Raw genomic sequence first — 23,306 nt, forward strand, 5'->3', positions numbered from 1 at the left:
CGTCGATTTTCTCCCCAAAGAGGTGTTGGCCATCGTAAAACATGTCCAGTACCTTAGTTTGGACCTCTTGGCGAAAAGATGTAGCTTTAAGCCACCCCTGCCTTCGCAAGACCGCAGCCCCTGCCAGCTGTCTGAAGCCGGTCATTGCAACATCCATCGCACAATCAATAAGTTCCGATGCTGATGTTTGGCCCTCTTTAAGGAGTGATTGAACCTACTCTTTCACGGTGTCTGGTAGCTCCGCCAGATACGGAGCAATATCCTCCCACAATTGCCTGTTGTAGCGGCCCAGTAGCGCAATGGAATTAGCTACTTTCACAGTCATGGCCGACGTGGTGGAAAAGTGTTTGCCAATACTGTCTAGTTTCCTGCCCTCCTTGTCCGGTGGAGCTGACAATGGAGATGAGGGATTTCTAGAGTTTTTCTGTGCCGCCTGGGTAACCAAGGAATCTGGCTTGGGATGACCAGTAAGGCAGGCTGGCGCTGTTGTTGGTGCCTTATACTTTTTGTCCAGCCGTGGTACCACTGCTGAGACTGAGGCTGGTGTCTGCATCAGCTGTTTTCCCTGCTCCCATATGTGGTCAATGATAGGAATTGATCTGGTTGTTTTCTTAACCGGGTCTTTAAAATCATACAGGAAACAGTCTGTTTCATGAGATTCTACCGTCATATGGAATCTTCTGGCCGCTCTCTCCACTAAGTTGTGAAATCCGCCAATGTCCACTGACGGTGAGTCTGAGGTAGTGGGCTCAGGTGTGGCAGGAGAAGGAGCGATGTAGTCCTCATCATCTCTATGGTCAGACTAGTCATCTCCGACCTCTCCATCCTCCGGTTCTTCAACTTCCTCGTCAGAAGACGGGACATCCTGCACTGGCTCTCTTTCCTGACGGATCACTCCCTGGTGGATGTCTACAGTAAATGCACATCCCCAGGCCCTGTCACGCCAAAACCAGACCGTCAATACAAAAACAGACGGAGGAACATAGTGGTTAGACAAGAAAATGCCTACTTTCTAAAACGAGAACGAAATTAGACCGGATGCATGTCCGGGAGCTCAAGTTGCACTACAAAAGTGTCACTTTATTCAAAGTGTACTAGAAAGTAGCAAAAATACTTTGCATGTATTATACCGATCATCAAACTAGTAATCATAGGCTCAAATATTTAACAGAAAATACTCAAAACATCACTAATCAATTGCAAACGTAATGATGAATCAAAAATCTGCTTTTATTCAGTCTCAGCAGAATTTCTTCACTGTAGAGCGTAATGATGCTTTTCTCAGCATGGTGAATCGAGTAACAGTAATACTTTCATTTCCCGATGCATTTTGGGCGAAATTCTGCTCTTCGTCAGGGAAATCTACAACGTTAAAGATTACAATAGATAACAAAAGCATATCTTGCTCAAACTAAATTAATCATATAGAAGGTTATGGTGCTCATCCTGACAAGCAAACAGGGGCTTCAATTAAAGCTCATTAAGTGATGCAAGAGTCTACTGAAAACAGGAAAGTGTACAGAAAAGTATAAGATCCGGACATAAAGAAGTGAAGTGAACTTAGAGTAGTGAAATGTGCTTACCACGTTCGGAGCATTAAGAGCTACGTAACCCTTGGCATTAGTTGTTAAAAGAATTTATGTGAAACTCAACCCGTGAGAGTCTAATCCTATGAAACAAGAAGTTTTTCTAAAAGTGGCATTTTCAAACACACAATTTAAAAGCCATCTTTACTGAAGGAAAATGCTACTTACCAGTATGCATCTGTTCTTGGCATGTAGAGCTGCAGAGCCGTACACTTCGCATTAGATCGCCACCTGGTGTTGGGCTCGGATGATTGCAGGTTGTTGTCTTCTTGGAAGAAGTCTTTGTAGTCACAAGATAGGTGACTCCTCCCTTGGACAATACTGGGCATGGTCATCGACTCCATCCTCAGATTGTTTTTCGCCATGATGGGAAATGATGGAGTTAGTAGAAGGAAAGAGAAAGGATGTCCATGCGTGTGCATATAAGTAAGATGAGAACTGGAACGGATACAAGTCCAGGGGAGGCGGGTGGGCGTGTACGACTCTGCAGCTCTACATGCCAAGAACAGATGCATACTGGTAAGTAGCATTTTCCATTCGAGGCATCTTTAGTTTTATCAATGTAGTACATCAAAGCTCGTTTGACGTCAAGAGTGTGGAGCATTCTTTCGGCCACAGTCTCTGGGTTTTGAAAGAACACAGGTAGTTCAATAGTCTGATTGACGTGGAACTGTGAAACTACCGTAGGAAGGAATTTAGGGTTAGTGCGCAGCACCACCCTGTTTGAGTGAATCTGTATGAATGGCTCCTGTACAGTGAGTGCCTGGAGTTCACTTGCACATCGCAGCGACGTGATGGCTATTAGGAAAGCCACTTTCCATGTTAAGAACTGAACCTTGCAAGAATGCAGAGGCTCAAAAGGTGGGCCCATCAGCCTGGTAAGGACCACATTAAGGTTCCATACAGGAGCTGGTGGGGTCCTGGGAGGAATGACTCGTTTCAACCCTTCCAGACAAGCCTTAACGGCAGGCACTCTGAAAACCGAGAGACGCTGCCTGTTTTGGAGATAAGCTGCTATGGCGGATAAGTGTATCCGAATGGAAGCATATGCTAGATTGCATTTGTAAAGATGTAACAAATAACAAATGATGTTGTGAGTAGATGCATCTAGCGGGTTGATGTTGTGTTCTGCACAGTAAATGACAAACCGCTTCCATTTTGCTGCATAGCAAGCTCTGGTGGTGGGCTTCCTCGCCTCCCGTATGATATCCATGCAGTCGGGAGGCAAGTTAAGGTAGCCAAATTCTAAGACTTCAGGAGCCAGATCGCCAGGTTGAGCTGTTGTGGATCTGGATGCTGAATGTCGCCATGGCTCTGCGTCAAAAGCCTGGGTGTGAGGTGGAGCCTTTGATGCGGTACCACGGAGAGTTCTAGAAACGTGGTGTACCATGGTTGGCGTGCCCACATTGGAGCAACCAGGATGAGTGTCATCGAGTGTTGCTTTAGCTTTCGTGCCACCAGCGGTATGAGAGGTGCTGGGGGAAAAGCGTACGCAAATCTGCCTGACCAGTTCATCCATATCGCATTGCCCTGCGACTGTGGATGAGGGAACCTGGCGGCAAAGCTTTGGCATTTTGCGTTTTCCCTTGTGACAAACAGGTCTATCTCTGGATGACCCCACTGCTGGAAGTACGGGTGGAGTACTGATGGATGTAACTCCCACTCGTGCATTTGGTGGCTGAACCTGCTGAGCAGATCCGCCATCTGATTGTCCTTGCCCGGGAGGTGTTCCGCTATGAGGAAGATGTTCCTCTGAATGGCCCACTTCCACATGCTCTGAGCCAGATGAGACAACTGTGGAGAGTGTGTACCTCCCTGCTTTTGAATGTAGTACATGGCCGTCATGTTGTCCTTCCGGATCAACACGACTTTGTTGCACAGATGTACCTTGAATGCCTTCAGTGCCATGAAGATTGCCATCAGTTCTAGGTAGTTGATGTGCATCTTCTTTTGCTGCGTTGTCCATAGTCCCTGCACCGTGTAGTGGAGTACATGAGCTCCCCATCCCTGGAGAGATGCGTCCGTCGTCAGGATAATCTGTGGCACAGGCTCCTGGAACGGTCGGCCCTTGCAAAGGTTGTGTGGATTCCAACAATGCAGAGAGCTGTATGCCCGACCGGTCATCAACACTAGGTCGTTCAACTGTCCTTGAGCCTGAGTCCACTGATGAGCTAAGCCTTCTTGGAGCGGACGCATATGTAGCCTCGCGTGCGGGACTATGAAGATGCAGGAGGCCATCATGCCTATCAACTGCATGAACACTCTTGCTGGAAGCGAGTGTTGCGGTCTGAACTTTTGGATCAGTGACTGAATGCTGTCGATCCTCACAGAATTTGGCTGAGCTGTGGCTGCCAGAGTATCTATCGTCGCGCCCAGATACTGCCGCACATGGGCTGGCTGAAGGTGCGACTTCGGATAATTCAGTGAGAATCCCAGATCGTGAAGAAGGTGAATGGTGTGGGACATGTTGGCGGCGCACTGCTGTGCCGACTTTGCTTGGACAAGCCAGTCGTCCAGATAAGGGTAGACGTGAACGTTCTGCCTCCTGAGGTTCGCAGCCACTGTCGCCAGGCATTTTGTGAACACCCTGGGCGCTGTGGTCACCACGAAAGGGAGGACCTTGAATTGATAATGCTGATTCTGAATGGTGAATCTGAGATATTTTCTGTGTGATGGATGTAGTGGGATGTGAAAATATGCATCCTTGAGATCCAAGGTTGCGAGGAAGTCTCCCTGATTGAGCAACGGAAGAACCTGCTGCAGCGTCAGCATGTGAAAATGTTCTGAGAGAATATACTGGTTTAGGGGTCTGAGGTCCAGTATGGGTCTGAGGGACCCGTCCTTCTTCGGGATTAAGAAGTACAGGGAGTACACTCCTGTGCCTTCTTCCTCCACCGGCATGTGCTCGATTGCCCCTTTTTGCAGCATGACGAATACCTCCTGCTGCAATAAGTGCAAATGCTCTGTGGACATAGGATGGTGTTTTGGTGGCAAGTTGGGTGGAGTGGATGTTAACTCCAGACAATAACCGTACTGGATAAGTTTTCTGACCCACCTGTCTGTGGTGATGGATTTCCAGACTGGCAGGAACTGCTGCAGTCTCCCCCCCGACAGGTGTTGTATGGTCGGGGGGCAGTGACAGGGCGTCACTGTTTGTTGGTGGCGGAGGATCTGGAGTTGTTGTTTCCACGACCTCTGCCCTTGGTGCTGTTGCCCCGATAGCCGCCTCTACTCTGCTTGGTGTAAGAGGACTGCGCCCCACCTTTAGTGTATTGCGTTTGCTGGGACATCTGGCCTCTGGAAACACCTCTATTGCTTGAGCGACGAAAAGTATTGCCCCGAAACTGCTGGGACTGGAGAGCCCCCATGGACTTTGCAGTCTCGGTATCCTTCTTTATTTTTTCCAGGGTGGTATCCACCTCAGGACCAAATAACCTATCTGGGTTTACTGGCTGATTGAGGATGGTGAATTGTATCTCCGGCTTGAAACCGGAGATTCTGAGCCAGGCCTGACGTCTCAACATGACACTGGTGTTAATGGCTCTGGCCGCGGTGTCCGCCACGTCCAGTGCACACTTAATCGAAGCGTTGGAGAGAAGCTTCCCTTCCTGAATAAGCATCTCAGCTGCCTCTTTATACTGATCTGGAAGATGTTGTAACTAGTGTGTCATAGTGCGCCCTGTCATATCTGGCCAGGAGTGCCTGAGTGTTAGAGATACGCCAGATATTGGCCGCCACCCTCTTCCCTGATGCCTCCAGCACTTTAGATTCCTTGTCAGGGGGAGGAGCATCACCAGTGGTCTGCGAGTTCGCCCTCTTCCGGGCATTAGAAACGACCAGAGAGTCCAATGGCAACTGGCCTTTGATGTAGGTGGGGTCGCCAGGTGCTGGCTTATATTTCTTTTCAATCCTAGGGTTGATCACCCTGGCCCGTGTGGGTTTCCTTAAAAATGTCTGCAGCATGTTTTAGAACCCCTTTCAGCATGGGGAGAGTCTTGACAGTCTTTTCTGCTGTGGAAAAGGTATCAAAGAGGAAGTCCACTTCGATAGGGTCAGCATGCAGCTGGACGGCGTGGTTTTTAGCCGCCCGCTCAATTAGAGCATTAAATGCAGCCGAATCCTCAGTAGGAGAGGTCTTGACATTGTACACCTGAGGGTCCTGGGCAGTTTGCTGATCCCCTGGGTCACCTGCATCTGCCCATGAGTCTTGCTGATCCTCAGGATCAGTGTTGGCAGGAAAGTTATACTCCTCGTCATCACCTTCTCCACCCTCCACATCTGAATAAGTGGGTGAGGGTGTAGCAACTCTTGGAGACCGTGGTGGAAGAGGCTCCACCAGAACTGGGGATTCAGCAGCAGGCTTCTTGCGCTTCAAAGGAATCGTGTAGGACTCCAAAGGCTGGGTTACCCTGATTTTCCTCTTGTAGAGGGTAAGTTTCCCGGTGTCGGCGTCGATAAAGTGTTCCGACTGCTCCTCCACCGAGGGTTGTCGATGCTTTAAGCTCCCAAGCGGCTGAGAAGGCTTCGACGCCGTAGACACTTGGACGGGCGTTTCGGTGACCGACTGTGGTGCGAAGGCCTTTGGTGCTACCTTCGGCGGCAACGTAAACAGGAGTGGCGTCGAAGACTTTGGCGTTGTGGCAGCCGGCTTCGCGGTGGAAGCATCCTTCGGTGCGGCCGCGGAAGCCTTGTTCCTGATGCGTTGTAGAGAATCCGACACCTGCTTCGGAAAGGAAGCGGACGGTTTCGTCGACCCGACAGACGTTTTCGGTCCACCAGCGAGTGAAGACTCTAGCGTCGATGCCTTGTTCTTATCCGGCCGACGTACAGGATCAGCCCTTTTCGGCGCGCTGTGCCCTCCTTCCGTGACCGACTTCGGCTCGGCGCCCTTGACCGACTTCCCCGGGTCGACAGCCTTCTTCGGCTTCGGCTGCCCCGACGTGTCCGAAGACGAGGAGGCGGCCGGAGGGACAGACGTCTTCTGTTTCGACGGCGTCTCCATTACTTTCGCTTTCGTCGACACCGAAGGTTTCGGTTTGACCAACGTCGGCTCCGCAGAAGTGTCCGTAGCCGGGCCCGTAGGCGAGGCCGTGGATCTGGGTGGAAGGTCTTGGGTAAGGCCGTGTGGCGATCCCTCGACCTGAGCCTTAGTAATTGTTCGTTCGGGGCTTAGCTCTTCACATGAGCTATCTTCCGTGGCCCCGTAGGCCTCATTGTCGTCTCCTACCTCGTCGACGACTTCTTCTGCCTCGACCACCTCGACGTCCGCGTCGTATTCGTAGTCGATCTCCTCCGACGGAGGGGAAATCTGCATATGAACTTCTTGTTCGTCTGCTTCTTCTCTGTCGAAGATGTCCACCGCTGCCAGGGCCGACTGCCGGGCCTCCTGGCGCGCCACGCTCCGAAGTCGAATCGTCTTTTTCGATCGAAACCTAGAACAAGCCATACAGTTGGCTTCATCGTGGTCCGGCGACAGGCACTTGTTGCACACAGGGTGGACGTCGATGTGTGGGTACTTAGATCCGCACACGGGACATTTCTTGAACGGACTCCGTTCCATGATGTGCCGTCGAAGGTCTTGCTGCGTCGACTGGGGGTCGAGCACCGAAGAGCCACGCGACTCCTCTGGATGTCCGACTCAGGAACTGAGCCAGAACAGAGCTGGGCACCGAACGCAAAACAATACCGACCGTATCGGAAAAGGCCTTCAGGCCTTAAGAAAAGTCTATATCGATTCCGAACTGGAGATATCGAATATACATCCGAACCCAATGGCGGAAAAAAACAATCTGGGGATGGAGTCGATGCCCATGCGCACTGTAGTCCAGGGGAGGAGCCACCTATCTCGTGATACTTCGAAGACTCTTCCAGGACAACAATGTGCAATCATCCGGACCCAACACTAGGCGACGATCTATGCTATAGATATGAATTCAGCAGCCCACATGCCTAGAACTTGCTTAGACCTTTGTGACTGCTCAAATGTATCCAGTAAAAAATCCTCCTCATTGGTGTGAGAAGTTGGCCTGATATATAATGTTCACTATTCTAGTGAACACTTTGTATCAGTCCAAACAACCCTTATTGATGTTTGGTTGTAAGTCAACCTGATAGACCAGCTATCCTAGTAGCATGGACACGTGCAGTCTTTAGGCTAAACTCTAGAGGGCGTGTTAAGCCAGCTGTTTTACCATCACATTTACCCCTTGAACACCAAGTGAAAGGACACCACACAAGTTGTTATGAAAAATAAAGTATATTTATTTATAACAAGACTACCCTGGCTCTTTATGAGACAGGGAGCTAAGCACACAACAAAACTCTTAAAGAAATACTTAAAGTCGCACAATTTACACAAATGCCCGAGGGGCACGAAAAACCATATACTACAAAAGTGGAATGCGAAATACTAGCAGGTAAGTAACTATTCTCATAGGCTTTAGGATCGCTAGGACTGGACTACTGAACCTTTAGATTACAAGCAGGAGGCCTAGGGACGTCGTGTGCAGAGTGGGAACTCCCACGCGTAAGGCGGGAAAAAGTCTATGGAGGCTAGTAAAAGCAAAGTTCGTGTTTTCGGGCGAACCCGACTAGGTAGGTCAAAAACGAACGTGGATCTAGACACTTAGAGAGTTGGACTACGCTGGAGCACCGGAGTACTCGGTTTACCTAGCCATGGGGCTGCGGCTGCATAGGGTTCAAATGTCGTCGGGTTTCTTCGTTGATGAACCAGGAGCCTGAAGGAAGAAGTTGCTGGCAGGCGACCAGTGAAGAAGTTCGTGGTGATCCAAGCCTGGATCGATGAAGAAGGAGACCTGTAAGCAGAGGGGACCAAGTTCTGAATCACTAGCCAGTGATTTAGGTGGGCACCAGAGTGGCACCAGACGAAGTCACCTCAACCAGGTGAGTGGGCGCTGCTGGGCTCTGCAGTCTCTCGGACCAGGAGGCGTTGTCGGCGACCAGGATGGAGGTGCGAGCTGTCCCACGAAGATATCTGCTGTCGACGTCGCTGGACCCAGGATTGGGGCAACAAGTCTTGGCAAATGCAAGCCCACGCGGTGGACTTAAAATGGCGTCTGGAGTGGACCAGGAGGGTCCAGGGTGCTCCTCTGTTGGAGGGGAGCAAGGGCCAGTCTGGAGCAACCAGACCAGCGGTGTTTGTCGTCGAAGTTCGTCGTCAGGGGGCCACTAGCCAACGGCAAGTGACCTGGACAACGCGGTGAGCAGCAAAGAGCAGAAGGGCCCCACGCAGATCTCGTGGATGCAAGGGGGCTGAACTTCGGTGCTGGAGCTGCTCAGGGTTGGGGCTTCTCTTACCCCAAAGCACTCGGTCAAGGGTCACTCGGGAGTCGTGCTGGGCAAGCGTCGTGCAGTCTTGAGGATGGCCGGTCCCTCGAGGTCTCGTCACACCCACGGGTCTCAGCTGGGCTGAAGATGCAGGTAGAGGTCAGAGGTGCCAGGGAAGCCGGTTCTCGTCGAGCTGGGCAGTCTTGATCCGGAGGAGAGACTTACAGCAGTCCGCGATGCTTGGATGGTGCCTGCTGCTGCAGGGTGACTACTCCTTAGTCACAAGGGAGAAATCTTGAGAAGAGTCTTGAGTTCCTTTCGTGGAAAGTTGGTTCAGGATTCAAAGATGATCTGAGTTGGAAGGGCGCCTGCTCCTACCTTTATCCTGCAAAAGGGGGCTGGCACGCGACTAAGTCCAGCCCTATGGGTGGGACTAGGAAGGGGGGTGGTTACACCCCTCTCCCATGCCGGGCTTTCCCCAGCTCAGGGGCTGGTGTGCCCCTGGAACTGGTTCAAGCCGGCATATGCACAGTGAGCACCGGGGTGCCACTTGCAGTCACCTTCCTCTAAAGCCCTGCCTACCTCGGATACACAAAATCCTGTCTGAAACGGTGCTGGCACCGCCCCTGGCAGGAAACCCTTTGTCCTTGCCTCCCGCGCTGGGAGGACTCCCAGCAACAGGAGGGCAGACTTGTGTCTCGGTGGCAGCATCCATCTTGTGGAGCTGAGGCTATGTCTGACTTTAACCGGGGTTACAGGTTACCAACATGTCGTGTCCCTCTAGAAGGGTGGAATGCTAACCCCGTCGCCAGAATTGGCGAGGGGTTAGTATTCCAATTCGTATGACACCTTACTCGACATGTTTTGATAAAGCGATACCAGAGTTGGCATATAACCGCGAGGATTATAATGCACTTAAGAGTATATGGTATGCGTTATCATGGAACAGCTATTAGGACTTGGTTCCGCAAGCTGCAAACGGGCTCAGCTCATGCCAGAGCACCATCTCACATTATTCCAAGCACTCTGCCTTCAGGATTGATAAGGCCTGCCATAGGAGTGACTGATAGGAATATATGTGTCCATTTTAGGGTTAGATATAGGAATACTATATCTAAAGCAAAGGGTGTGTACACCACCTTGCCCCAGCTGTCAAGCAGCCAGTTGTGTCTGATTTGGATGGCCAGCCAGGGGTGGCATAATACATGCTGCAGCCCCTGGTAGGCCCTGGGTACACCTATGCCCTGGGTACCTAAGGTACACTGTACAGGGACTGATGAGGTGACTCAGTATCCAATTAGATATGTACCTAAGGTACTTGGAATCCATTTTACAGAGAGAGCAGTAGGCCTGGGTCCTGAATAGCAGGGCCCCAGGTCAACTAAGTCAGAAAACCAGCAAAACACCAGGCAAAAAGTTGGGGGCAACCATAGTCAGGGATCTACCTTCCTACATAACCCCCCCCCCCCCCCCAAACGAAAGGAGATAAGGCTACCCTTGACCAGGTAAGCCTATATTGCCTAAGTGGCCATATAAGGAAGTACCAGCACTGGCATGGTTACCCCCTATCTCATGGTCCACTAAGCAATCCCTCACCCTAAGGGTGTCTGAGGGTCTCCACCATAGGGAATCTCTACCTGTGGTGTGTTTTGGCAAAGTAAAAGGCTGGTGCTGAGGTGGAGTACTGAAGTGAGGCTCCACTAATTTTGGGCTCAGCTTCCTCCAATCATTATCCACCATAGAGGCCTTTCTTTCCAAGACTGAGTTGTGTTGAGCTCTCACGGTCAACCTCTGGCTACCTAAAGCTGGAGGTTGGGTCCTTCTGTTTGGTTTACTGGAGGGACAGGTCAGGTTTGGGGCCCTCAGGTCCAAGGTTTGTCTGTGCCCAACAGTGTCCATCTGTGGGAGTTCCCTAACTAGGTTTAAGGGGGATCCCTCAGGAGTTGGTTTTATTTTCACTTGGCTAGGACTACTAGCTTCAGTGCCCTTAATCTGCTGATTGGCGGATTCTTTTGGACAGGGGGCCCTTTGGGGTCCAACACTGGCCTCCCTGACCTCTACAGCCCTGGGCTGACTGAGGCAGGGTAGAGAGGGGCAGGTTACCTGCTCCAGACTGGGTCCCACCTTGGAAGGGTCTACTGACATCAGAGGCTCTGCCAGGCTAGGCCTGACTACCTCTGGGGCAGTTTCTTCCCAAGGGGTCAGATCAGTTCCCTGAGAAGGCTGATCCTTTCCTAAAGTCTGGTGGGAGGGAGGTTTCTCTTCCTCCTCAATGCTCTCTGTCTGAGTGGAGTGATCCATAGTTTCAGGCTTCACAACACTATTATCTGTCTGAGTTTGAGCTGTGGCCATCACAACTCCACCAACCTTTTCAGGAAGGGACTCAGTTTGGGTATGGGCTGTGACCATCACAGCCTTGCCAACCTGTTCAGGAAAGGCATCTTTCTGGGATAGGGCTGTGACTGGAACAGCCCTCCTGACCTGTTCAGGGAGGACATCTTGGACTGGGGCTGTGGCTATCACTGCCCCACTAACCTTACCATGGAGGTTTACCATTTTCAAATGGGTTTCTTGTTCTACCTCAGCCCAGGCTGAGATCTATAAATCATTCCCCAGTAGGCAATCTACAGGCAAGTTTGATGACACTGCCACTCTCTTGGGGCCAGTGACACCTCCCCAGCTGAGATTTACCATTGCTATGGGATGATCTCTCTGCACTCCATCAATGTTGGTTACCTGGTATGTGGCTCCAGGAAAAAGTTGTCTTGAGGGGACTAGGCTCTCAGTCACCATGGTGATGCTAGCCCCTGTATCTCTATAGGCCTCAACTTTGATACCATTGATGAGGGGCTCTTGTCTGTACTTGCTCAAAGTGTTGGGACAAGCAATGAAGTTGGCAAACCCCATGCCATTTTCACAGACAAGAGTATCTAAGTCAGGGGACCTGGTTAGGCCAGAGTCCCCAGGAACTCACAAAGTAAATGCACCCAAATTCTTGGGGGCACTCCCACCACCTGGGGATTACTACTAGTAGTAACAGGAGGTTTGGGAATGTTACTTGGGGGTATGTTCTCCTTATTGTTGTTCTTTGGGCAACTGCTGTCAGTTTTCAAATGACCCACCTGTTTACAGGGATAACAATAAGGTTTCTTCTGGGTAGAGGAAGTGTCTTGGGACCCACCCCCATTCTTGGAGTTTTGGGGCCCTAGGGAAGTTTTCTCTGTAGATTTACCCCCACCCTTCTCTTGAGGCTTGGTTGATTCCTTTTTCTGGTCACCACCTTGGTTCTTAGGCCTGATCCTGGTTCTGACCCATTTGTCTGCCCTCTTACCCAATTCTTGTGGAGAGGTCAGATCAGAGTCTACCAGGTGCTGGTGTAATAACTGGTTCTGACAATTATTTAAGACTTGCTCTCTCATAATAAGATTATACAATCCTGTGAAGTCAGTAACCTTGCTACCCAGTAGCCAGCCTTCCAAAGCCTTAGTGGCACAATCAACAAAGTCAGCCCAATCCTGAGACTGAGTTTTCTGGGTATCCCTGAACAGCAACCTGTACTGCTCAGTGGTTAAGCCAAACCCATCAACCAGTGTATTTTTCAGGACTTGGTAATTGTTAGCATCCTCAACTCTAGTAGTGAGGAGCTTATCTCTACCTTTGCCTTCAAAGGAGAGCCACAGTATAGCTGCCCACTGACTTTGGGGGATGCACTGGACAGTGCAGGCCCTCTCCAAAGCAGCCATCCATTTGTGGATGTCATCCCCTTGTTTAAAGGGGGGCACTATCTTACTCAGGTGTTTAGTATCTAAAGCCCTTTCTTTATCTCTTGGGAGATTGCTGCCACCAGTGGGGACTACCCCACTCATCTGCTGCTCTCTAGCAAAGGCAAGCTTCTCTTTGGCCAGGGCAAGTTCTTCCCTTTCAATCCTCAGATTAGCCTGTTTCATCCTTGCTTCATGCTCTATTCTCTGAGGGGAAGTAAATCTCCTCTGGGGAGAAATCCTTCTCCTCTGAGAAGAGGCATTAGAGTGCAGAGATCTATTGGAGTCCCTAGAAGGAGATCTATCTCTTCTAAATCCAAGGTTAGGCCTAATTAGGGTCAGTACTGGGGGTCCCCCAGATCCTTCCCTAAGTCGTTCTAAGTTGGCCCTAGTGAGTCTGCTGACTAACTCAGGACCCTTGTCTGCCTCATCCCCAGAGAGTTCCTCTTGATCCTCCTCCTCAACTGCATTTTCAGTGTCAAGGAGGTCTGGATCACCACTGGTACCCTCTAAGGCTGGCATATTCCCAACTACATGAGAGGCTTTCCTAGCATCATATGTCTCTAAGAGACCTATCAGAAAGGGAATGGTGGGGTTAGACCCCTGTTTCAGTTTCCTGGAGGTACACACTTGTCTCATCTCCTGGAAACTGAGAGCTGCATATCTTGATTTGACCTGTGGAGGGTCAATAGCCACAAGGGGAGTCTCAGTAGACTCTCCATGGGTAGACATGCTTTTCTAGTGAGGTGTAAGTGGTGCACTTACCTACACTATTTGTTTGCCTACTGATCCCTTGCTAAGAGTTGTAGTTTAGGGTGTGCTAAGCCCTAGGAGCTACAACAGCTGGTTCAGTAGAACTCAGAGTATTCTAAGCTAAGTTATATGTACCTTAGTACATATAACTTGATCTTTCAAATGATATTCTTAGGATACGTGTGGCAAAACAACAGCAAGCTCAAATCCCAACCGCTGCTCACCAATGTGAGAAGTTGGCCTGATATATAATGTTCACTATTCTAGTGAACACTTTGTATCAGTCCAAACAACCCTTATTGATGTTTGGTTGTAAGTCAACCTGATAGACCAGCTATCCTAGTAGCATGGACCCGTGCAGTCTTTAGGCTAAACTCTAGAGGGCGTGTTAAGCCAGCTGTTTTACCATCACATTTACCCCTTGAACACCAAGTGAAAGGACACCACACAAGTTGTTATGAAAATAAAGTATATTTATTTATAACAAGACTACCCTGGCTCTTTATGAGACAGGGAGCTAAGCACACAACAAAACTCTTAAAGAAATACTTAAAGTCGCACAATTTGCACAAATGCCCGAGGGGCACGAAAAATCATATACTACAAAAGTGGAATGCGAAATACTAGCAGGCAAGTAACTATTCTCATAGGCTTTAGGATCGCTAGGACTGGACTACTAAACCTTTAGATTACAAGCAGGAGGCCTAGGGACGTCGTGTGCAGAGTGGGAACTCTCACGCGTAAGGCGGGAAAAAGTCTATGGAGGCTAGTAAAAGCAAAGTTCGTGTTTTCGGGCGAACCCGACTAGGTAGGTCAAAAACGAAAGTGGATCTAGACACTTAGAGAGTTGGACTACGCTGGAGCACCGGAGTACTCGGTTTACCTAGCCCAGGGGCTGCGGCTGCATAGGGTTCAAATGTCGTCGGGTTTCTTCGTTGATGAACCAGGAGCCTGAAGGAAGAAGTTGCTGGCAGGCGACCAGTGAAGAAGTTCGTGGTGATCCAAGCCTGGATCGATGAAGAAGGAGACCTGTAAGCAGAGGGGACCAAGTTCTGAATCACTAGCCAGTGATTTAGGTGGGCACCAGAGTGGCACCGGACGAAGTCACCTCAACCAGGTGAGTGGGCGCTGCTGGGCTCTGCAGTCTCTCGGACCAGGAGGCGTTGTCGGCGACCAGGATGGAGGTGCGAGCTGTCCCACGAAGATATCTGCTGTCGACGTCGCTGGACCCAGGATTGGGGCAACAAGTCTTGGCAAATGCAAGCCCACGCGGTGGACTTAAAATGGCGTCTGGAGTGGACCAGGAGGGTCCAGGGTGCTCCTCTGTTGGAGGGGAGCAAGGGCCAGTCTGGAGCAACCAGACCAGCGGTGTTTGTCGTCGAAGTTCGTCGTCAGGGGGCCACTAGCCAACGGCAAGTGACCTGGACAACGCGGTGAGCAGCAAACAGCAGAAGGGCCCCGCGCAGATCTCGTGGATGCAAGGGGGCTGAACTTCGGTGCTGGAGCTGCTCAGGGTTGGGGCTTCTCTTACCCCAAAGCACTCGGTCGAGGGTCACTCGGGAGTCGTGCTGGGCAAGCGTCGTGCAGTCTTGAAGATGGCCGGTCCCTCGAGGTCTCGTCACACCCACGGGTCTCAGCTGGGCTGAAGATTCAGGTAGAGGTCAGAGGTGCCAGGGAAGCCGGTTCTCGTCGAGCTGGGCAGTCTTGATCCGGAGGAGAGACTTACAGCAGTCCGCGATGCTTGGATGGTGCCTGCTGCTGCAGGGTGACTACTCCTTAGTCACAAGGGAGAAATCTTGAGAAGAGTCTTGAGTTCCTTTCGTTGAAAGTTGGTTCAGGATTCAAAGATGATCTGAGTTGGAAGGGGGCCTGCTCCTACCTTTATCCTGCAAAAGGGGGCTGGCACGCGACTAAGTCCTGCCCTATGGGTGGGACTAGGAAGGGGGGTGGTTACACCCCTCTCCCATGCCGGGCTTTCCCCAGCTCAGGGGCTGGTGTGCCCCTGGAACTGGTTCAAGCCGGCATATGCACAGTGAGCACCGGGGTGCCACTTGCAGTCACCTTCCTCTAAAGCCCTGCCTACCTCGGATACACAAAATCCTGTCTGGGACGGTGCTGGCACCGCCCCTGGCAGGAAACCCTTTGTCCTTGCCTCCCGCGCTGGGAGGACTCCCAGCAGCAGGAGGGCAGACTTGTGTCTCGGTGGCAGCATCCATCTTGTGGAGCTGAGGCTATGTCTGACTTTAACCGGGGTTACAGGTTACCAACATGTCGTGTCCCTCTAGAAGGGTGGAATGCTAACCCCGTCGCCAGAATTGGCGAGGGGTTAGTATTCCAATTCGTATGACACCTTACTCGACATGTTTTGATAAAGCGATACCAGAGTTGGCATATAACCGCGAGGATTATAATGCACTTAAGAGTATATGGTATGCGTTATCATGGAACAGCTATTAGGACTTGGTTCCGCAAGCTGCAAACGGGCTCAGCTCATGCCAGAGCACCATCTCACATTATTCCAAGCACTCTGCCTTCAGGATTGATAAGGCCTGCCATAGGAGTGACTGATAGGAATATATGTGTCCATTTTAGGGTTAGATATAGGAATACTATATCTAAAGCAAAGGGTGTGTACACCACCTTGCCCCAGCTGTCAAGCAGCCAGTTGTGTCTGATTTGGATGGCCAGCCAGGGGTGGCATAATACATGCTGCAGCCCCTGGTAGACCCTGGGTATACCTATGCCCTGGGTACCTAAGGTACACTGTACAGGGACTGATAAGGTGACTCAGTATCCAATTAGATATGTACCTAAGGTACATGGAATCCATTTTACAGAGCGAGCAGTAGGCCTAGGGTCCTGAATAGCAGGGTCCTGAATAGCAGGGCCCCAGGTCAACTAAGTCAGAAAACCAGCAAAACACCAGGCAAAAAGTTGGGGGCAACCATAGTCAGGGATCTACCTTCCTACAATTGGCATCAGAGTGCATTGAAACCCCGTGGTAAAGGGCGGCACTATTTAAGAGGTGATTAAACCCAATACTATCTTCCGGAGGGGAAGGTTTTGTTGGGTAGGACTGAGGATCAGGAATGTCGGGCACATTGTGTGATGGGAACTGATACATATCGTCATCTGTAGGATATGTATCTGGATTGATATCTTCATCTACAGGGTATGCAGGTGGCTCTGGTATGTCATCCCCCCCACCTAGATCATACTCATCATCAGTGTGGTGTGATTATGTAGGAGATTGAACAGGAGAAACTGTGAAATGTAAGGAGGGATAGGAGAGGAAGAAGGTGAAGGAGAGGAAGGGTGCATTGGAGAAGTTGCACAATCCTTCTTTTTGCCAGGAACCACAGGTAGAAGTGGTGTTTCTGCTGGTCTCTTCTTGTGTGGAATAGCTTTCACGTGTCCAGTTTTTGGGTTGATATAGACCTTCTTTTGTTTAGGATCTGGTCTAAACAGTTCTTCTTCCTCTACAACCTTCTTTGGCGTTGGTTTTTTCGGTGCTGATAGAGGTTTTTTTGTGTCTTTTGCTTTAGGAGACGTTATAGTGTCCTGTGGCAAATTTTCCAGTGTCGAAGATGGTTTTGATTTAGTAGGCTTGTCTGAGGGTTTAGGGGACTCTGAATCAGGCCTTACAGTCTTCGGTACCGAGGTTGGAGTCATTGGAGTGGAAGCAGGTCTCGTCGGCTTCGAGGCGTCGGACTCTGGTTTTCCATCTTTATTCCTGGAACCGGACGGTTTCGGAGCCGGAGCTTCTTTTGGATCCGGTAAAATTTTTGGCTTCGGTACCGGTGCGTCTTTAGGCATGGGTGCCGAAGGATCTTTGTCTTTTGGTACTGAAGGGTGTTTTGGGTTCGGTGTCGAAGAATCCTTCGGTGTCGAAGGATGTTTGTGCTTCGGTGCCGATGGAAGAGGTAGAATTGGCATGTGTGGTTTGCTCGGTGCCGTTTGAGGGAATATTTCGGTCTCGACTGGGCTCCTTGGGCGGAGTGCTGACCGTTGCCTTTGGCTTGGGCAGTGTCTGTGGTGCAGGGGCAAGAGTACTCATGGGTTGACGAGATGGAATCGAGTCATCTGAGTCCTCTGCCTCTGATACGATCTGGAGATCAGGCGAATCTTCTTCTGAGACGAGTGGAACTTCGTCCTCGAAGATGTCCTCCGGTGCTGGGGCTGATCTCCTCATCTCGTGTCGACGGGCCCTCCGATCCCGAATGCTCTTTTTTGATCGGAAGGATGCACAAGCTGTGCAGGTCGACTCGTCATGATCCGGCGATAGACAGAGGTTGCAGACCTTGTGATGATCGCTAAGAGGGAATTTTGCTCGACATACCGGGGATCTCTTGAACGTAGTCCTGTCCTTGAGATGTAGGCCGTACGGCGCCGATAGGCCCAACGGTCTGCGTCGATGCACCGGAATGGAGCTGATGGTGTTGAAAGTAGTATATTCGATGTCGATATTGTTTGTATAAAGTTTTTCTGCTTCGAAGTTGCTGGAAAAGTTTTTCTAGCCGGAGCGGAGGACTTTCATCCGAACCCAGTAGCGGAAAAAACAATCTGAGGATGGAGTCGATGACCATGCGCAGTATTGTCCAAGGGAGGAGTCACCTATCTCGTGACTACAAAGACTTTTTCCAAGAAGACAACAACCTGCAATCATCCGCGCCCAACACCAGGTGGCGATCTAATGCTAAGTGTACACTCTGCAGCTCATATGCCTCGAACAGAGGTGTTGTTAAATTCTGAGTTCAGAGAGCCTAAATATTATTTCTCTATCTTGTCTGAATGTAAAGTTATATTTGTGAGATGTCACAAAGTATCTCCCATGTTATCCTATGGAGCAGATAGTCTTTCAATAGTGAAAACGAATTACACTGTATTTCACTATCAGGACATGTCACACACAGCAGTACATGTCCTATCTTTCACACACACTGCAGCATGCCCATGGAAGTATTGGGCCTACCTGAGGGGTGTCTTACATATAATAAAAGGGAAGGCTAGGGTCTGGCAAGTGGGCGTACTTGCCAGGTCGACATGGCAGTTAACAAATGCACACGCAGACACTACAGTGGCAGGTCTGATATACATTTACAGGGCTATTCATGTGGGTGGCACAATGGGTGCTTCAGGCCCACTACTACCATTTGATTTACAGGCCCTGGCACACTCATTGCTCTTTACTAGGGGCTTACCAGTAAATCAAATATAGCAATCAGGGATAACTAATCATGATAGCATTTTACACAGAGAGCATATGCACTTCAGCACTAATTAATCAATCAATCAATCATGCCATTTGTATAGCGCACTACTCACCCGGGAGGGTCTCAAGGCGCTTGGGGGGAGGGGTATGCTACTGCTCGAACAGCCAGGTCTTGAGTTGTTTCCTGAAGGCGAGATGGTCCTGGGTCAGCCGAAGGTGGATGGGGAGGGAGTTCCAAGTCTTGGCAGCCAGGTAAGAGAAGGATCTTCCTCCGGCGGTGGCTCTTCGGATGCGTGGTACGGCTGCGAGGGCGAGGCTGGTGGACCGTAGCTGGCGGGTGGGCGTGTAGAAGGTCAGGCGGTCGTTGAGGTACTTGGGGCCCAGGTCGTGGAGAGACTTGTGTGCGTGGGTGAGGAGCCGGAACGTGATCCTCTTGTCGACGGGGAGCCAGTGCAGGTTCCTCAGGTGGCTGGAGATGTGGCTGCGTCGGGGGACATCCAGGATGAGTCGGGCGGAGGCGTTCTGGATGCGCTGGAGTCTTTTCTGTAGCTTGGCTGTGGTTCCGGCGTAGAGGGCGTTTCCGTAGTCCAGTCGGCTGGTGACGAGTGCCTGGGTGACAGTCTTCCTGGTCTCGGTCGGGATCCAGCGGAAGATCTTGCGAAGCATACGCAGGGTGTTGAAGCACGATGAGGAGACGGCGTTGACTTGTCTGGTCATCGAGAGGGAGGGGTCCAGGATGAAGCCCAGGTTGCGTGCGTGGTCGGTTGGCTTGGGTGCGGTGCCCAGGGCTGGGGGCCACCAGGAGTCGTCCCAGTCGTCCGAGGGCGAAGATCCCAGGATGAGGACTTCCGTCTTGTCCAAGTTCAGTTTCAGTTTCAGTTTCAGGCGGCTGTCCTTCATCCATTCGGCGACGTCTTTCATCCCTTCGTGTAGGCCGGTTCTGGCGGTGTCGGGGTCTCTGGTGAGGGAGAGGATCAGCTGGGTGTCGTCGGCATAAGAGATGATGTTGAGGTTGTGCTGGCGTGCGATTAGCAGTGGTAAAGTGCCCAGAGTCCTAAAGGTGACAAAAAGAGGCCAGGAAAAATAGGAGGCCAGCAGCAAAACATTTGGGAATAAACCTGCAAAAAGGGCCATATCCAACAATCAGACATGCCACATATTAGAGGATTGTGTATCAGATATAAAAACCTGTCAAAGGAACCCACTCCACACCTAGATGGCTACATTTGCAGTGGACAACATGGTGGAAATACAAAGATGTCCCAGCAAATGTGGGGTCCAGTTTTTTTGTAGATCGCAGAAATAAAGGCACTAACATCACTGAAGGAGTGAGGCTTTATGAGCCATATAGTGTTTTCCAGGGATGAGGTTGACTGGATCAGTCACACCTAGTGCCAGGGATGAGGTCGACTGGATCAGTCACACCTAGTGCCAAAGAGGTAAACTGCAGGAAAAAATTCAAGTTGCAGTCTGCTGCTTTAAGATACCTCAAGATGTAGAGATTGCATGATAGAGTCCTGGAAGAAAATTCAATGTGAAGAAAGAAACACAAACTAATATATTTAAGAAAATCTATGTATTTATGATCCTCTCTAACACTAGATGAAGATGAAAGAGCATTTGGATTACTGGAGACATGCATGCCGGCAAACATGTACATGCCCGTTACCATTATGGAAAATTAACAGTCATGTATGATGAGGGCCTGTGACTTACCTGAGCTGTTAGTAAAGTAGCCAGCGATACATCTGCTCGATCCTCAGTGATGTAAGTGCGAGGTTTTCCCTCCCATACTGCACATTCCTCAAGGTCGATCAGTTTCAAATATGATTTGGATACTCCAGGGAAACGGGCAGAATTCTGTTGCTGCTGTTGAGCCCGAGCAAGATTAATTTGTTTGGGTAGCATGCTCTCATCAAGAGCTGGCAGCAAAAACTTGTGTATCATATTTGCAGGAGGATTAATACTGTGAGAGGTGGCTGTCTTTGTGAGCACACTCTGCAAACTGTATTTCTCTTTTACTTTTCCATTAGAGGGCATTATGCGCCTGTACACACGCTTTGCCTTTGTGCTGGATGATGCCAACTTGCTGCGTCCTCTCACCTGCTTCCTGGCAGGTGGCGAAGAAAGAGTTTTTAAAGTGCTAAATGGAGAAGAAGTTGATTGCTTTTTTAGGACACTGTCAAGTGTTCGAACATAGCTAGTGCTCTTAGTTGGAAGTTGGTAGTTGATCGGTGGGGCAACATCAGGCGGAAGATCCAAATCGCTTTCCATCAACTTTGCTTCATTCTCTAGGTACTCATCTAGTTTGTCACTGCAAAATGCTGATCTGTTTTTCATAGGGGCCCCAGAGACACCTATGAGAGATAGAAATTGCACACATTAAAATGTTTTGAATCCATACATTTTGTCCTATAATACAGTGGTTCCCAAACGTTTTAGAAGAACAAACTTTCACAATCCACCTACCTCTAATGGGTAAGAGGAAGGGCGATTTTTTAATGTAACTCAAGCTTTGTGTGGTAGTGCATTGTCCTTTACAGACAGCACATTTTCACTTAAAATGGCCACTAACTTTGCACAGATATGAAGTATTACTAATATCACTATAATCGGGTTTCTGTGAATATTTGTCATTTGTGCATCACCGAGTAAAGTGTCTTGATTTGTTTGTGTCCTATTAAAAGATTATGTTACTTACCAGAAAACATCTGTACTTGGCAAGTAGTGCTGTAGATTCACATGCTTTGTATGCACCTGCCATCAGCACTTGCCATCTAGAGTTGGGTCTGAATGTTTGCAAGTTGTATTTTTTCTTGGAAGAAGTCTTTCAAGCCACGAGGTAAGGTGGCTCCTCCTCTTGATGATAGTGTGCATGGGCAACGTCTGTTAGATTGTTTTCCCACAATTGGGTGAGAATCGAGTTTAAGTAAGTGTAAGTTAAGATGTCCATGCATATAAAAATATAGATTAGATCTGCAACGACTATAGGTGTACGGGGAGGAGCGTGGACGCATATGAATCTACAGCACAACATGCAAAGAACAGATGCTTACAGGATAAGTAGCATAATCTGTTCGAGGCATGTGTGGCTGTAGATAATGAATATGCTACTTACCAGTATGCATCTGTTCTTGGCATGTAGGGCTGCTAACATTCATATCTTATGCATAGATCGCCGCCTAGTGTTGGGTCCGGATGATTGCACATTGTTGTCCTGGAAGAGTCTTCGAAGTATCACGAGATAGGTGGCTCCTCCCCTGGACTACAGTGCGCATGGGCATCGACTCCATCCCCAGATTGTTTTTAGCCATTGTGGCAGATATGGAGTGAAATAGTGTAAAGGATGTCCATGCTAATGATGAATATAGAGAGAGTATCTGCAGCCGCTACGGGCACCGGGGAGGAGGGCGGGCGATATGAATGTTAGCAGCCCTACATGCCAAGAACAGATGCATACTGGTAAGTAGCATATTCAGTTCGAGGCATGTGGGTTGCTAAATTCATATCTTATGCATAGAATACACAGCAGTCCCTCCATTAAGGGCGGTTGCCCGTGCCAGCTGCAGAAGCTTGAAAAAGTGTCTTGAGAACAGCCTGTCCTACAGCTGCTTGCTGTTTTGAATGCACATCTACACAGTAATGTTTGGTAAATGTGTGTGGTGTAGACCATGTGGCTGCTCTACAAATGTCTTCTAAGGGAATGTTCCCCAGGAAAGCCATGGAGGCCCCCAATTTGCGTGTGGAGTGCGCCCTTGGAGGTATTGTTAAAGTACGTTTAGCCTTTTGATAACAGATTTGAATGCACTTAACAATCCATCTGGCTATTCCTGCTTTGGAAATGGGGTTGCCTTTGTGCTGTGCTGAGAAGGCAACAAATAGTTGTTGTGTCTTTCTAAAGTGTTGTGTTCTGTCAATGTAGTACATTAGCGCCCTCCTAACGTCTAATGTATGAAGCATTCTTTCTGCTACTGTTTGTGAGTTTTGGAAGAACGCAGGCAGGTCAATAGTTTGGTTGATATGAAACTGTGACACCACCTTAGGAAGGAATTTGGGGTTAGTGCGGAGCACTACCCTGTTGGAATGTATCTGGATGAATGGCTCTTGGATTGTGAGCGCCTGCAGCTCACTTACACGTCTGAGCGATGTGATAGCAATGAGAAAAGCCACTTTCCATGTGAGAAACTGAATCTCGCAGGAGTGCAGTGGCTCAAAAGGTGGGCCCATCAGCCTAGTGAGGACCACATTGAGGTTCCACACTGGAGCTGGTGGTGTTCTTGGAGGAATGACTCGCTTCAGTCCTTCTAGGAAGGCTTTAATGGCAGGCACCCTGAAAACAGAGAGGTGTTGCCTATTCTGGAGATAAGCCGCTATGGCGGATAAATGTATCCGAATGGAAGCGTACGCTAGATTGCATTTGTAAAGATGTAACAAATAGCAGATGATGTTAGGAATGGATGCAGCCAGCGGGTTGATATTGTTGTCTGTACAGTACATGACAAACCGCTTCCATTTTGCTGCATAGCAAGCTCGGGTAGTGGGCTTCCTTGCCTCCCGGATGATGTCCATGCATTCTGGAGGCAGGTTGAGGTAGCCAAATTCTAAGACTTCAGGAGCCAGATCGCCAGATTGAGCTGTCGCGGATCTGGATGCTGAATGTCGCCATGGTTCTGCGTTAAGAGCCTGGATGTGAGATGCAGCCTTTGA

General features: G+C 49.7%; 1 protein-coding gene across 2 annotated transcripts in view; it reads right to left on the reverse strand.

The window, feature by feature from the left end:
* MGA (MAX dimerization protein MGA) overlaps nt 1-23,306 on the reverse strand; it is a 949,809-nt gene that overhangs the window by 527,622 nt on the left and 398,881 nt on the right. For both annotated transcript variants that reach the window (XM_078659651.1, XM_078659650.1), the window contains exon 8: nt 20,316-20,956. In XM_078659651.1, the coding sequence (XP_078515777.1) occupies nt 20,316-20,956 (641 nt within the window). The remainder of the gene's footprint in view (nt 1-20,315; nt 20,957-23,306) is intronic.

This window comes from Lissotriton helveticus, chromosome 9 (genome assembly GCF_964261635.1).
Source record: "Lissotriton helveticus chromosome 9, aLisHel1.1, whole genome shotgun sequence".
Classification (NCBI taxonomy): Eukaryota; Metazoa; Chordata; class Amphibia; order Caudata; family Salamandridae; genus Lissotriton; species Lissotriton helveticus.